The sequence below is a fragment of the Cuculus canorus genome, chromosome 3 (genome assembly GCF_017976375.1).
Source record: "Cuculus canorus isolate bCucCan1 chromosome 3, bCucCan1.pri, whole genome shotgun sequence".
In the NCBI taxonomy this organism is placed as follows: Eukaryota; Metazoa; Chordata; class Aves; order Cuculiformes; family Cuculidae; genus Cuculus; species Cuculus canorus.
In genome coordinates this window covers 60385060-60400899 of record NC_071403.1, presented here as the reverse complement: position 1 = coordinate 60400899, position 15840 = coordinate 60385060, and the positions used below count along the sequence as shown (strand labels likewise).

At 42.0% G+C, this 15840-nt stretch overlaps 1 protein-coding gene across 2 annotated transcripts in view; it reads right to left on the bottom strand.

The window, feature by feature from the left end:
• PGBD5 (piggyBac transposable element derived 5) overlaps window positions 1-15840 on the bottom strand; it is a 73993-nt gene that overhangs the window by 11684 nt on the left and 46469 nt on the right. For both annotated transcript variants that reach the window (XM_054063193.1, XM_054063192.1), the window contains exons 4-6: window positions 13665-13845; window positions 6403-6600; window positions 351-456 (exon numbers count right to left, since the gene is read on the bottom strand). In XM_054063193.1, the coding sequence (XP_053919168.1) occupies window positions 351-456; window positions 6403-6600; window positions 13665-13845 (485 nt within the window). The remainder of the gene's footprint in view (window positions 1-350; window positions 457-6402; window positions 6601-13664; window positions 13846-15840) is intronic.

Below are 15840 nucleotides of genomic sequence, written 5' to 3'. Positions count from 1 at the left end.
TGTTAAACTCTTTATTTAGCCTTAAATTTGACATGGCCAAGAACATCAGGCTGCTGGCTCATCTTCCCAACACTTCTTAAAAGTCATTTAAAAGATGCTAAGAAGATAATTTTTTTTTTTTGCCTGGTGGATGGGTAGATAGAACCAAAACACCACTATCGATGCAGCTCTTGCCCTTGCGCAGAGCCAGCTTCTGGTCTTTGACTGAGACAGTAGTTTTGTTAGAGATTAATTCCATGAAAGCAGGATTGGACCCTCAGCTACAGCTGAACATGGAAAACTCAAACGTTGCAGCAACACCGAAGGAGTAAAACAAATAAACTCTCACACACACACACATTCTTACTTACTTGCTGTATTTGTCATCATATTTGCAGATATAGCTAAGGTGAGCAGCAAATGCTTCAACCGCCAATGGGCATGGAATTTCTCCACTTTTTCTTTTAATTATAACTCCTGTATCAATTAGAAACACACTGTTTTCAATCCACATGACAGGCCTAGCAGTTCAAAGGTATGGTTTCTATATACGGTTTATTTTAAAATAAATCTTATTGGCAGTTTCTGCCCTAAAACTGAGAAATCATCTTTAACAGAGGAGCTAATTTAATTTTTGTTTCCATTGGTAGTACACTAAGTGAGTGGAAGAGGAAGAAGAGAGATCATTTTTCAGTTGGAAATGAAAAGGTGTTAGACACAGAATACTTTTACCATATGTTCAAAAAAAACCCACACATTCACGTAGACCCACAGTAGCCCTCTACAGACAGTGTATTTATTAGTCTCTCCTCTGCTGTTTCTCAAAGAATTGTGGTCACCTCTAGAACTGTGACTTAATATTTTATACTTTTAGTCTGAAGATCCCAAAAGAGTCCTTTGAAATTAAATCCTTTGCTTATTTCCACCCATGGGGGCCAGGAGCAACAGTACCTCCACTCCTGGGTACTGGGTGCTAATTGACAAAGAAAGTACGGTAAGAAGGAGCCAATCAGCCAAACCCTGTCAAGAAAGAGGTGATGCTGGTGGGTAAGTTGCAGGAGGCACAACCGCAGTATCTTTGGAATAAGAAGCAGCCTGATCAACTGCTGTGTGGAGCCAGAGCTCAGATACACATGTACGTTCCTCAGTGGAGCTAAGCACGCATTTTTCTGCCTGTGAGTGATGTTGCCTGCCTTGCCTGGCCACCTGGCTAGAAAATTCAGCTCATCCTGGGGAAAGATTATCCTGTCTAATGCAGAAATCTGTACTAAGGCATCAAGCCTGCTGCAGCTACCTACTACCACTGTCTGCATAGACAAAGACGTGGTTCCTAGAGGAGGCTACTCCAAGAATGGACCTCATTCCCTCACACGGTGCATCTTTGACCTGGTCTTCCCCAACACTTCAGCAATATTTACGAGTCCAACACAACCAAGAAACTCCCCTAGCTTTCCTGTGACCTATTCCTCTTCTCCTTTGACTGTTGCCCACCTAGGGGAAGCTATTTGTAGGAGGGAAGGATAAGTAAAACAAACTTGTAGCACTTCATTACAGAGTCTGTTTCCCTAACTTTTGACTTTGTCTCCACAGGGCTTTCCAGGGTATGGATCATCTATTGTTCCATGGCTACAGCACACTGCCTAGCGAGGATCTGTGCTCCCCTCAAGAACAAAGCCGCTATTTCCTCCAGGTCCAGAGAGGCATAAGCTTGGCTGCACACTGCCTCAGTGTTGCTTCAGTACAGGTACAATTCTGGCCTGTCTGATTTCTCAAGCCTTCAAACTCTCATTGCATTCTTCATTCTGCCAACTGTTTTACAATCATCCCTAAAATGCTTCTCACGTTTTGATTGCAGACTTCACCATTTCATTCCTTCAGCTGGAAATCTCATTGCATCCATTATCTCTGTCGAGCCCCCTGTGATGTCCTAGCTGGCAGGCTCAATTTTGAGGTAAGACTTATGACACATACTAAATGTTATGTTACAGCTGAGCCATGCAGCAATTTATTTGGGGTCTTCAAAGTGTGATTTTTTTCAAGAGTCCAAATGATACCACCTCTAAATTGTTCAATATACTCTTCTTTCACCTCTGCCTCCCCAAGCTGGGTGTAAACGTAGCCCAAGTGGAGGGCAAGAAATCCAATAAAATACATAAATCCTTCATTACCTTCATACACTTATCATAGTGTTTTTTTGATCTTTTTCATGAGTCCTACAAAAAATCTGGCCAACATGAGGTAAAAAGGATTGATATACCACCAGCCTGCTGCATCAGGACTGCAGAATCACCTGTCATCACACCTGGGAAGGTCGGGAAAGGGTAAGTATATCCCCCATGCCAGTGTTTTACAGGAAAAAATCCCTTTCTTTCTCCTCTTTCTCTTCTCTCTTCTCTTCCCCCTGCCCTATTCCTTTGGAGGATTTATATTTCCTTTGTGATTTGCTTTGTATTCACAATCCTTAAGAAAATGCACTGCGGTAGCAGCTATGTGAGTTTCTCACTTTCTGTTATATTCCATGTAACACTCTTCTGTTTTGAGAATATAAATAGCTTTATACGTACATTATCTTTACAGTCTTCCCTAGCCTCGTTTCTTACCACAGGCCACCTCTCCAGGGAAGGCAACTGCCGGAGCTGGGTCTTTCCTAGCTGCAGGTCTCTGTGGCAAGCAGTCCCAAGCCAGCTGACTCACTCGCACATCCGATGCGCTATTTTCCCTCCTGGTCCTCCCCCAGCATCACTGTGTTCCCATCCCTGGCAGCACTCCAGGGAACACACCGCCTGCACTGCAGCTGCGGCCTGCCTTTGCCTGCCTGCTGGAAGGGCCACTGGCCACAACCTTCCCACCACAGACAGGCATCAGCTTTTGAGGGTTATTTAAACCTTTTTTTTTTTAAATAAGATTTTAAGCTGTATGCTCGTCAAGCAAAGCTTGGGAAATTCCACTCCAAATAAGCAAGCAGAAAGACAAAGGTGTACATGTGTGTCTCATGAAAACACTTATTCTAAGCCAATCTGTGATTTTAGGAACTAGAATCTTGGTTTTTTTTACAAATGGAGGCTTAGTAGAACCAGCACTTGCATCCACCTTGGCAAACACTGAGGTTGCATATAACATAAGGGGCACTGCACGTTCCAGCTACTGTATGGCTTTTTATCAGGACTTAGATTTGTTAACAGTTCTTTATAAGAATTGCAGACAGTTGGCATTGTACGAGGTCTAATGTTCACAGTCTTTCTTCCCATCAGCATCCTCTGGCCCCATCTCCACTCTCATCATACTTCGACACAACACCCCTGAATGTAGTCTCACAAAGGACACATGGAAATTTAAAGTTAAAACCCTAAGCCTCCTCATCTTGAAACAAATTTTTCAACACCATGCTGCCCTCCCCATACCTTCCAGTTCTGGCCAAATCTCACAAATCGATTTTTTTCACGAAACAAGATCGTCACCAGACACTCCTCACTCCAATTTCTCCTGGGCTAAGGCTTATACAACTGCTTCATAAAATTGTGATGCCTCCACAACTTCTCACATTCCTCACAAGTCACTTGTGAGATGCCAACATGCCATTTGCAGCTCTTAAGTCCTCATGTATGTGATCCAAGCTTTGTTTTCTATCCTTAGCTACTGTCTGTTTAGCTTTTAGATACATCTGACTGGTGAAGAACAGCCATGAAAGCTCTTCTCAAAGCAGATACTTCTTAAGAAGACCTTATGTGCAACAATTTTTTGCTAGTGTCATTCTGGTCATCCTGCTGTGCAGCAACTGAGGTTGCTGCTGGCTCCATCCTGCTTCATATAAAAAATGAAAAGATTGTAGTTATTCCTAGAACATAGTAATGAAGATGCTGTGAAAGTGAGCACCAGATGTAGAGTGGAAAAACAAAAATACAGCCTTGTCCCACGGATGGAGAGGTTTGGGCCAGCACATATATCGCTTGCTTTAGAATGAGGGTAACTTTTTACCCTCTGTGGGGTCCTGATCTCTTCTGATTTCTTAGTTCTTCTGTAATACAGGCACAAATTAAAATTAAACTCAACTCAAAGCTTAAGGAAAATTCAAACCCTCACTGAATTTTATTCCAGGCAGAAACTTCATACTTGATAGCAGAATAAGTGGGACCTTTTTGGAAGAATAAAGGAGTAAGACTCATCCTTTAGCACATAACATGATGTATTATGACATGTTGGTTCAAAACATCCGTAATAAATAACCTGGTGCATCTAAGGACAGTATTCATAGATCAGCTCTGACAAGTGTACTGCCCTCCTGGTGCCTCTGGCTTGGGTTGGATTTACGCTCCAGTACAGGCAAGATTTACCTTCTTGACTTTCCTTTAAATTGCAATAAATAGGTCATGATTAGCTACATCCACCCCTTTTCTCATCCTAAGTTTTATTTTGACCATCTCTTGCTTTCTGTTTTTAAAGTTCTCTTCATCGCCTCCTCCACCCCCAACAACACTTACACTCAACCAAGTGCAAAAACACACCACACATTGTCAGGCGATTCTGCTGGTGCCATTCTCTGTCCAACTACCCTGAGTGGGGTTTATTCCCCTTTATCCGTACCTCTTCTCCCATCTAACAAACGTGCTCAGCAGGTCTGTCCTACAGGCTTGCCTCAAGGAACACAGATTCCTTCTCTTCCTCCTCTGTATTTAAATGCCTCAGAGGAGAATTTGGTGGTTTAGATTCAAGTTGGGTTTAAACTAGCTTTGCTGCACTGACTTCAGAGATGCCAAATTAGAGGCACGCAATCTGGTCTCTTGCCTTCCTACCGAGTCTCCATCTGCTCCCAGCTCTCCACTAGAGACTCTCTTCCCCTAAGCACCACACTTTAAAAAGCCGGCCTCTGTTTTCTGCTCTGATTCACCGTGCACCATGTCAACTGTCCCAGCCAGCATTTGGTGAGCAATGTGTTGGGCAGGTCTTGCTCATCGCACCCGCAGGTCCCAGTCAGTGGATGTTAAACTACCTCACATATGCAACCTACAACCCCACCTATGCCAAAACAGACCCAAGGTCAACCACAAGCACAACAGCTCACACGTCCGTGAGGTGCTGCTTGTAAAGGATGCTGCCGGCGCAGAGTCTGCTTTTGCTCCCTCTCAGCAGTTAACACTGCCATTTACGGAGTATTTTTCTAGTCATACTTATGAATTACACCCAAATGTTCTGTGTTAGTCTATAAAAATGAGCTAACATGTAGTGATAACTCTTGTCTAGTTAGTGCAGCTGAATAATCTAAATCCAGCAAAACACACAAGGGAAACAGCACAAATCCTGATGATGAAGACCCCTCGTGGGGAGTAAGACTGCTCCAGGGACTGGCTTCAGCAGAGTCCCCAAAGTATCCTATTTCCTTCATGTACATATTTTCAGCACTTGTACTGACACCAGTCCATTCGAGTCACCAAGTCTTTGTTATGCTGGGGCACACAGCAGAATTCCTCAGGATCAGTCACGCTTTGCTAAGGTAAAAAGCCTTCTGCCAATGCATTGAACAACACACTAAGTCAGCTTCTCATCTTACCATACAGTAATTCAAGGCCTTAACTTTGCTTCTGTAGCCTGTACACACATGTAAGAATCACTTGGGATTCAGAGCACGAGTGTACAAGATACCTTTGAATTGGTGGCTTTACCTTTAGAGGTTCAGGTTATTCATATTTGTCTCAGGCAGTTATCCATAAATCTGAGTAATAAAAATTAAAAGAAACTGAAAATATTTTCACTGAAAGATTCATTTTAAAGAGTTGGCTAATCATACTGCATCTTACAGAAGTTTCCAAACCTTCTTAAAACCATCGGTATACTTTCAAAAAGGAAAAGATTTCAGTATCAAGAAGCTCCTTGCAATTATTTGAATTATCCAAGTTATCTATTTTGGTTTCTTTTCATCAACTGCTAAAATCAATTTAATACACAACAGGAAGCCCTAATCATATTTACTTCTTGCAAAAAGACATTTGTTTGTGACCAGGTTTTTACTGGATAAGATAAATTAATCATAGGGTGTGCTCAGGGTACATCATGATGTTTATTAGTTTTTCTACAGCAGCAGTCCTACAAGATGCTTTGTAAATGGGGCTGGTAATAGTGCTATACAACAACCACCCTCCCTTCTCTGACCATCAGCAAAGACATAATTTTTATAACTGAAGGGATACTGCCCCCACTAGCTCAGGCAAAGGAGGCTCCATTACCAGTAGGCTTTTAACCCTTGCATGAGAAAAAAGTATAGCTGTAGGAAGACACAAAAGGAAAGTAATCACTACTGCTACTGTTTATCTAGGATGTTAAGATCAAGCTCTTTGTTCAGGCTTATTATCATCAAACTCAATAATGTAATCCTGCCTTGTCACATAAAGCATGTGCAGTTTTGAGATGAACAGTAGGAATATTGCTTACCTTGTTGAACCGGTGAATAGGCATTGGTCAGAAAACGAAAGTGCCCTTTATTGTACCAGCAGATCAAGGACATGTTTCCCTTCATTCGTATTCTGTATTGTCCTCTGGACTGGGGAGTTTCAGGGTTGTTCAGCATGGATGGAGGTAGGCCTGTGCAGTCACTCTTCCTGGTGCTCAGCAACCCACAGCAGTAAATCCCTGCGTGTGAACGAAAACATTTCCTATAAGTAAGCCATTGCATGGACGCAGAATTCAAAAGCAGTGGAGCAAATCTGAATGACTCGAGCTTGTCCTACAACTTTCTCATCCAACATGTGTTGGCTAACTGGCCTTAGAATCATAGACTCATAGAATAGTAAGAGTTGGAAGGGACCTTGTTCATCTTGTTCCAACCCCTCTGCCATGAGCAGGGACATCCTGCTAAATCAGGCTGCTCAAGGCCCCACCCAGCCTGGCCTTGAACACCTCCAGGGATGGGGTAGCCACAGCTTCCCCTGGCAACCTGTTCCAGTGTCTCGCCACTCTTATGGTGAAGAAATTCTTCCTAATATCTAGTCTAAATCTGCCCCTCTCCAGTTTATACCTGTTCCCCCGGTCCTATCCCCACAAGCCTTTATGAATAGTCTCTCTCCAGCTTTCCTGTAGCCCCCTTCAGGTACTGGAAGGTCACTGTAACATCTCCTCTGAGCCTTCTCCAGGCTGAACAGGCACAACTCTCTCAGCCTTCTCCTGTAATACCAAAGACTTGTGTCCTAATTGACTCTGAATGTCTCTGGAAAATGAGACAAGTACAGAAAGCTTGCTCTCTTGATGAAATGTATTGACACCTCCTGCATGGTCATGATGAAATGATAAGGAGAAGAATTTGGGGTATCTTCCTAACAGCAACATCTCTAATCTATGTAACAGCCTTCACAACATGTTTAAAATTGGACCAGAAAAAAACCTCAATGGTGATACAATTTATGGATCAAATCAAAATTTATTATCCAAGAGAGTCTTTGTTGTTTAACTAAGAGAATAAATTGTGGGGAGAGCAGGGAGGTAAGAAAAGCTATAGCACCTTAGATGTTAACTGAAAAAAAATTCTCTTACATGACTCCTACAACACTTTTTATCACAATATAGATAGCTGACAAGTTCTGGTTTAATCTACTGTTTCACTGTGCTGCTTAATTCTTGATTTTCAGCTTACTACTCCTTGCACTTGCATCATCTGGTTTGTTAAAGAAATGCTGCTTAGCAATTAAGAACCACTGCAACCACTAGTTGATCTAAAAAATGCGAGTGCCAGAAGGATGGAGAAGAAATAGATGGAAATAGAAGTTCAATGAAAACAGATTTTAGGGAAAGGAGATAAACCAAACAGTGCTCTAGTTGAGTGAGCACTGCACTTGTCCTGCACAGACATCAGAGGCTCCACAGGCGACACATTCTGCTCCTCACAGCTTCGTGGCCTTTTCAAATGTGAAATAGGCAATGCATAAAATCTAACACCACAAAACGCATCTCAATGCAGCCAGATGGGCACAAACAAGATTTGGAAACAACATAATGACAATGCTTGATTTTGTCATTAGGCTGTGGAATAATAGCAGCCTGTTTCTGTCAGTACAAGAGAAGAAGATCTTGATTAAATTAACTGAACTCAAGGAAATACCTGTAAGTCTTGGATGGGAACTTCCTCAGTCTCCCTAGGTTTTGTGTAAACTCACCTGAGTGGAAAAAAATGATGGGCATGGAAGTAGGTGACATTTGTGCACACTTTTCATATAACTGCAGAGGATTATGGTAGTTAGAAGCTCATGTCTCAGCTAAGTCTGCTTGACCAAATTTCTCATTGTGCTGAATTCTGCACACTGGATAACTGGATATCCTTACAGGTGAAACGCTAAATCAGATGACAGTGTCTGGCTTACTCTGAGCATATTAACACTGTCCTTGGGTCTCCATTTATGTGGCTCTTCTTCCTCTGTCTTTCTGGAAAGACCTAAGCTTGCATTCAGGTGCAGCCTTTGTCCTTGGTTCATACAGTGCCTGGTAGGCTGAGGACCCCCGCAACAGCTCACAGATACTACAGGAATACTAATATAATAACTGCTAATACTCAATAATTGGGCAAGTTTTGTGGGTGAGTCTAGAAGGAGCTAAAGCTCTTCCATCAAGAATTTTACTCATATCAGAAGAAGGTCAACCAACACAGCAATAAGGCAACTTCATTCTGAAGGAGGAAATCTGTCCTCCTCAGTTATTTCTAATGAATGAATCAGTCCCTGGAAATCCCTAAGATCCTTCTACAAAAGACAGTGAGAAAAGCCTGATGACAACAGGCTTACAATCAATACAGGGGGGGATATCGCTCCTTCAGTGGAAGATGCTTTTAAAATTTTTTTTAATTTCTTGTCTTGCTGAGAGGTACACAGATAGTGCAGGTGCGTGACCTACAAACTTTAGCATTAACAGCAAACTTTTAGAAAGCTTTTTTCCTAGCCAGTAATAAGATCTCCTGCTCTGATAACAAGCAAGCCTCCAATGAATTTCCTTAGCTGCTTAGTTTATGGCTCACTGAAGGATGATACTCTTTCCAGGAGACTGCAATGGTATAAAAAAATCAGGCTAATAACTGCATTACTGTGCTAGAGCTTCAAAATAGCAACAGCCATCTCTGAGATCCCATAATAATTAATTGTAGCCTTTCCTTTAGCTCAGGCAATAAGCCTGCAGAAAGCTTCCAGCAGATGTTTCACTCCTTATGCAGAACGATGGGAACCATTTCCTCTCTCAGGAACACACTGTGTATTCCTGCTGTACAGCCTAGGGAAGTGCAGCACTTCTGCAGATTTACTAGCATCTCTCATCATGGATGACGACCCTAATCTGTAGAGATTTTTAAAACCACTCAGTTACTATAGCAATAGAAGCAATAAAAACTATGCCCATCTGGCTTAACAAAGTTTTTATGTGTAATTAAATAAGAACCACAACAGGTGTTTGCCACATACACAGGAATCAGTGGAGACAGGTTGTCCTCCTCTGGTCTTCTTAAACTGCGACTACAATATAAATGCATACACCTAAGATAGATTAGCAAAGATGCAGAAATGTGGTGTAGTCACCCAAGATTCATTCCCAGGGTCTCCAGGCCCTGCAGAGCTTGTGCTGAAGCCTGTTTCATCACATCTTCATCAGCACCATTTGCAAAGGCAGCCAGGCTCGAGTTAGTTTAGGAAAAAATGCACATTCTGCAATCAAGTCAGAGATAGGGCAACTGGGGGCCTGTTGTGGGAAGGAGATGAGGGCTTGCTTTTGCCCATGTGCTGGAGTTGCAGGATTTTGCAAAGCTTGAGAGAGTGCTATGGGCAGCCAGGCTGGCAACTACTGCAGCTTTGCCAATCCCAGCCACTCTGCAGGACAGAGCCAGCTGCTCTTGCTGGTTCAGAAAGTGCAAAAGAAATTTTCAGGGATCACACATTTAAGGGAAGTATGGGACATGGGGCTTCGGGAGGTGCTGTCCTCAGTAACTGACAACACTAATGCTTAGAGGTGGAAAAAGAGATGGGCACTATGAATGAATGTCACAGCAAGTAACAATGATGGCTATCTGCTAGCAAAACAGACAATCTGTGGCAATTTAGTGCAGGTTTTCAGTTCTATTCATACGCCAGAGAAAGAAATGCTTTTTATGTCTCTTGAAAAATAAAAATAGAGGTCTATTCAGGTTTTTGGTTTTGAAAAAGACCAAAGTTCCCTGTCTTATTTTCTGAAGATTTCTCAGCTCTTGGTATCTTTATAGATCCTATGTTCATCGAATTATGTACATCAACATTCCTTTATATTACTAGACATATTCCTACTGCGGTACAGTGAAGGTGCTACACAGCAGGCTTTCAATAAAAAACATCGTGGCTTTTGCCACATGTGCCAGTAATGCATGTGCGGGTTAGGGTTAGGAGAAGCAATCAATAGTTAGGGCTCCACAAGTGTCTTCATAAAATCACAGGATCTTACAGATTAAACAATAATTCAGGTTAGAAAGCAACTCAGGAGGTCTCTAGTCCCACCCTCTGCTCAGAGTGGGGTCAGTTCTGAGGTCAGACAGCACTGCTCAGTGCCTTACCTTACCTGGGCTGGAAGACCTCCAAGGACAGGGACTGCACAACCTGTCTGGGCATTCTGCTCCACTGCCCTCAGGAAAAAATCCTACATCTACTCTGAACTTCTGTTTCAGCTTATGTCTGTTGTTTTTTGTCCTTCCACGATGCACCACTGTGAAAAGCCAGCTCCATTCTCTCAATAATCTCCTCAGGGTTGCGTAAAGCTGTTGTTGGGTCTCCCTGAAGCCTTTTCTTCTCAGGCTGAACAAGCACAGTTCCTTCCCATAGCAGAGCATGTGGTCCAACCCCTAGTCAGGTTGGTGCTGAACTTACGTCTCTCTGCTGAACATTGTCCAAAACTGTGCTGAGTAAGAGGCAATAACCTTCCTCAAGCTACAGTCTACACTCCTGTTAACACAGCCCAGGCCAGTGCTGGCCATCTTTGCTGCCACTGCATGCTGGTAACTCATGTTCAACTCACTGGCTACCAAGAACCCAGGTCTTTTTCATCAAGAATTTTGAGAGGAACTAATACATTTTTAATCGGCACCTCTTTCTAGATTTTCCAGAACTCCCCTTAGTTCCCTTAAATGTCAGTTTAGGTTCCCAAAAAGTTTACAGTTTCTAAGCATTAGCTTATTTAAATCTCCCCCTATTTCTCTGTTGATAGTGACAAAAATAAAAAACAAGCAACAAACCCCAAATGTCACAAAGCAGTTAAGATCAATATCAATTTCTTTCAGTTTTCAGTTCTCAAAGTTGGGAACTTTCAACTACTGATCCTGCTCTTGCCCAGGAACTAAATTTTCCTGAACAGGAAAGTAAATTTGTCAGTTTGAGTCTGGAACTGTCATAAGCACTTGACCATAGACACTTTTCACTAGGCTTTCATGACACTTCTTGATCATGTTCTGGCCCTGTTCAGATTTTGTTGGCTAAGCCACATACCAAAAAAACATTAAGGTCATTGCTGAGGGTGACTGAGTGATACATTAGGAGAGATATCTCTACAGAGTGCAGGCAAATGTACTGCAAATGCAGTAGGATCCCAGCAGGTGCTGGCAATACATTATCTGCTTTGCAGTAGAGTCAATAAACACTGTCTCCTCCAGAAGACTACACCACCACTTGACATGTCTAGCATCTTACCTCTCACGGTGCCTCATAATCCTTCCAGTTTAACATCCCTCTGCAAAAATCCTGAGCTAGCCCCTAGTAATTCACGGCAAATGCAGGCAATTTCATGGCCTTATTTAACAGAAACACTTTCACGTTCTCCTCATGATCTTCTTTATACAGGACTGTCACACTATTTTGCAAAGCAAATAAACCTGTTATCTTAGTGTCTGCCCTCCCACCCCATAGCTTCACCCCTAGGAAGGCGATAATGTGTATCAGACCTGAAATTTAGTTTTGGAAGCAGCTGTCAAATATTATAGAAAGTCTCATGAGACCATACAGCAAATCAGGAGCCAAACCGAAACCTCAGTAAAGCATTAGCATACTTGATCACATAGCAAGTCAAAATTACATGCTTTAAAAGACATTACTGAATTTGCTACCTGCTAGAAACTGTTAATTTGAATGATCTGTCCACTTTAAAGCCCATGAATAATTCACCCTGTGAACAAATAGAATTATCTGTAAGAAATAAACACTCAGCTTGTTTAGTAGCCATGGATCTTTTTCACCAGAGTTATGGACTGACTGGGTCATTGTATACTGTCTTTACCCTTCCTTAACTGAGCATAAAGGGTGTAACTTGGCAGTCAAGTTTTTGTCTGTCAGTATTTAAATTTAAACCTGACACATCTTGGGCACTAGGATTATATGGGTTATTCTCTACAGTTTTTTTGAGCCCACGTTTTGCATCATTGGTTTGGTTGTCTTAAAAATGTTATGCTTATAATCAGCTGTGAAAACACTAACTTACTAAAGAACACTCTACTCTAAGGAAAAACTCCAGAACACTACAAATATACTTAACTTCTTTCCTGTTTGGCTGTTTGCAACATTTGGGAAACTATGACTGTTTTGTGAGAAAATGTCAGTATTCCACTGTGAGCTTCCAGCCTACCTAAAATAACGTAGGAGATAGGTCCTGCACGGAACTCAACGGAAACAGCCCTCAGTGTCAGCGCAGTCTGGAGCACTCAACTACAGCACTGCTGCAGCTCATTGGTTTTTGCACTTTAAAGACAAGCACGATATTGTCTAAATACCCAGTCTTTACTCCTGCTTTGGGCCATGCTTCATCAATAAAATGCCCCATGTAGGTTTAATTTCTGCAATAGAAAAAAGACTAAAGCAAAACTTCATTGTCAGTGGTATGTTGGAAAGGGAGATGGCCTTCCGTCTTAACTGCTACGAAGGATCTATTGAACATACCATACCAAGATAACTTATAAATGACTGTGAAGAGTGTAGGAGTCAGTATTTTAAAGGGAGTCACAAGTCTCAGTATTTCTGAAAGCAAATTAACATGTGGCTTTTCCACACTCAAGGTGAGGGAGAGCATTTGACAGAGACGATGTAATGGGATTGCTCTCTGCACTAGCGAGCAACTGGCAGGGAGAGCCACACTACCATGTCAGTGGGCATTGCCGGCAAGTGCGCTTTTGCCAATGTAGAGTTTATTATGCTTTCAGAACTACAAAATATCATGGCATGTTTATACCAGCAAAAACTTTTGCAATGGCATAAAATGTCACTTATAGAATACACATCTTCTTCAACAGGCATTGAGCCAGCAAGGACTTCTAAGGCACACCTTTAAGGATTTATCCCATCCCTTGTCTTTCACAAAGGGAACCGAAAAAATCACAGGCAGCTAGAAAAATCCCTTGCAAAGTCCCCTAGGCTATACAGGAGATTAGACCTCACATTTCTAAGGCAAAGAACAAAAGCAAGGGCTTTAAATACCCTTACTAAAAATGTTTTCACATCATTGAACTTTAAAAAGATTCAAAGAAGAAGATTTAAAGATCAACTTAGAAAGTCCTCTGCACAGTACCTTTCATGAATGAGATCTTCTCATAGAGATGACCATCTTAACCTATACAAAGAACTGAAATATCAGTGAAGCCTTTTGGGAGTTTTTTTAATTTAGTGGCAGAAGGGCCCCTAGGTCTGTCATCATTAAAATCCAGTGAGTCACTTGGTACACACCTTGCTTCTCAAATTCTTCAAAGAGATTCAGACTGGTAATGCTTGGGCCAGTGAAGATGATGTAGTTCTTCCCAGACGCATTCTGACAAAGGTTTTTGGCCACCATACTGTGAAGCTGTGGTTTGTTCTTCAAAGCATCCAGCCCATCAGCACCACTTCCTTCTTTGAGATGGACATAAATCTTAAATGAGAAATGGGGAGAAAAGTCAGAAGGTTATAAACAATCCAGAGGGAACAAAAGCAATTGCTAACATACTTGCTCAACTCAACTGGAGACAAGCTGAGAATCAAGGTAGCAGATACTTTTTATAAACTACTGATATCTAAAGCCCCTTTCAAGGGGCTATTGCTTTAAAACCACCTCAAGTTAGCTGACACAGCTAATGATAATTACAGCATCATTCCCCTCAGCTTGAGGGCTGAGGTTCTTGTCATTGGTGTGCAGTCTGAAGACTGTTTGCTTGCCAGTAAAAGACTTGGGTCATAACCAAGATTACATGTTGTACTGAATCTGTGTAGGCTTTAATGCTACCAAGCAAAAGGAAAGCATGGGAACTTCAGTCTCAGAAAAGGCCACTATCTTAGAAGAAGGATGGGGACAAACTTTTTAGCAGGACATGTTGCAACAGGACAAGCCGTAATGGCTCTAAATTAAAAGAGGGTAGATTTAGACTAGGTATAAGGAAGACATTTTTATAGAGAGAATGGAACAGGTAGCCCAGAGATGTGGTAGATGCCTCATTCCTGGAAACACTCAAGGTCAGGCTGGTCAGAGCTTTGAGCAACCAGGTCTGGTTGAAGATGTCCCTGTTCATTGCAGGGGGGTTGGACTAGGTGACCTTTAAGAGTCCCTTCCAATCCAAACCACTCTATGATTCTATAATGAGCAGAAGGAAACGGTCCATTAGCTTCACTACAGTAAGGCTGAGATTTATTTCTGTTGGCAGCAAACATCAGGCTGTTACACAAGTACGAGTGTACCCCCATAAACGAAAGGAGCCAGCAATACACATAGCCAACCAGCCAGAACATCCTCACCAAACTCGTAAGGCACAGTGCTAGTTCTTAGATACTCTACTTAGATCGTGATTTGGAGCCAACCCACCAAAACAGATCGAACCAGGAAGCAGGGTACAGCGCAATATGCTGCTGTTATACAGAAATGCTAGCTGATTTGTAGCAGGCTGCAGTGGCTTCAGCGTGTATCCTGCTTCACTACAATCCACATTGGTATGCATTTCAAGAGAGCTGTCACCGTTATCTGTAGGTGGACATACATGTTAGTGCTAGAGTGCAGGAACATTTATTCCTTAGTAAATGTGACTATAGTTAGTTGAATACAGTTCAGCTAGTATACTCACCAACTGGAAGAGCACTGAAGTACAGCTATGCCTTCATTCCTACAAGTGATACCTCTAGAGGAGGAGCCCTCTGCATTGCCATGCAGAGGGAGAAAGCACATAACCCTTCCTTTCTACACAAGCCTTCGATTTTATTTCACTGACAGCATTTTACAAGCATAACTTTCAAAGTTGAACACCTATTAACATCAACTAGGCATCTGACCTTCATCTCGTTCTAAAAGTCAGCAGAAAGAACACGCTAGAAAGAGAAATGAGAAGAAGCAGACACTGCGCCCAGTCAGTCAAACAGTACTGTAACATCAGAGAACTTGCAAAGATTTAAAAACATACACAAATGCAATTTTTCTGAAAAATCCTCTGAGGCCTGCCTTTGCGGCTTTGGCTCTGAAATATTCAGACCTTTTAGGCATTCCAGAAAATGTTATCTGTCAGAGAAAGCTGAAACTTGCTGAGTATTCAGGGGCAAGGCAAAAAAACCTTGCCTTGTTTGTTGGAATGATGTATCCACAATGAGCTTTTGTTAAATGCTTGACCATTCAGAAAAAGCAGCATTGCTTTCCTGTGTAGATATCTGTTTCTCTCTGAACACACTCTTTCATAAAAAAAAGTTCACTACAATGCAATGCTCAAAACCCAAAAATGCTTGCATGTTTGCAGTAGTGCTCCCATCAATGATCTTATAGGGGAATAAAAATCAATTAAGCAGCTTCTCCCCATTTTAGATGGTCTATCTCCCAGCACTGGTATTCTATACACATTCATACAATATTCCCTAGCAATTCATGCACCATGGGACAGACCCCAGAGGAGTG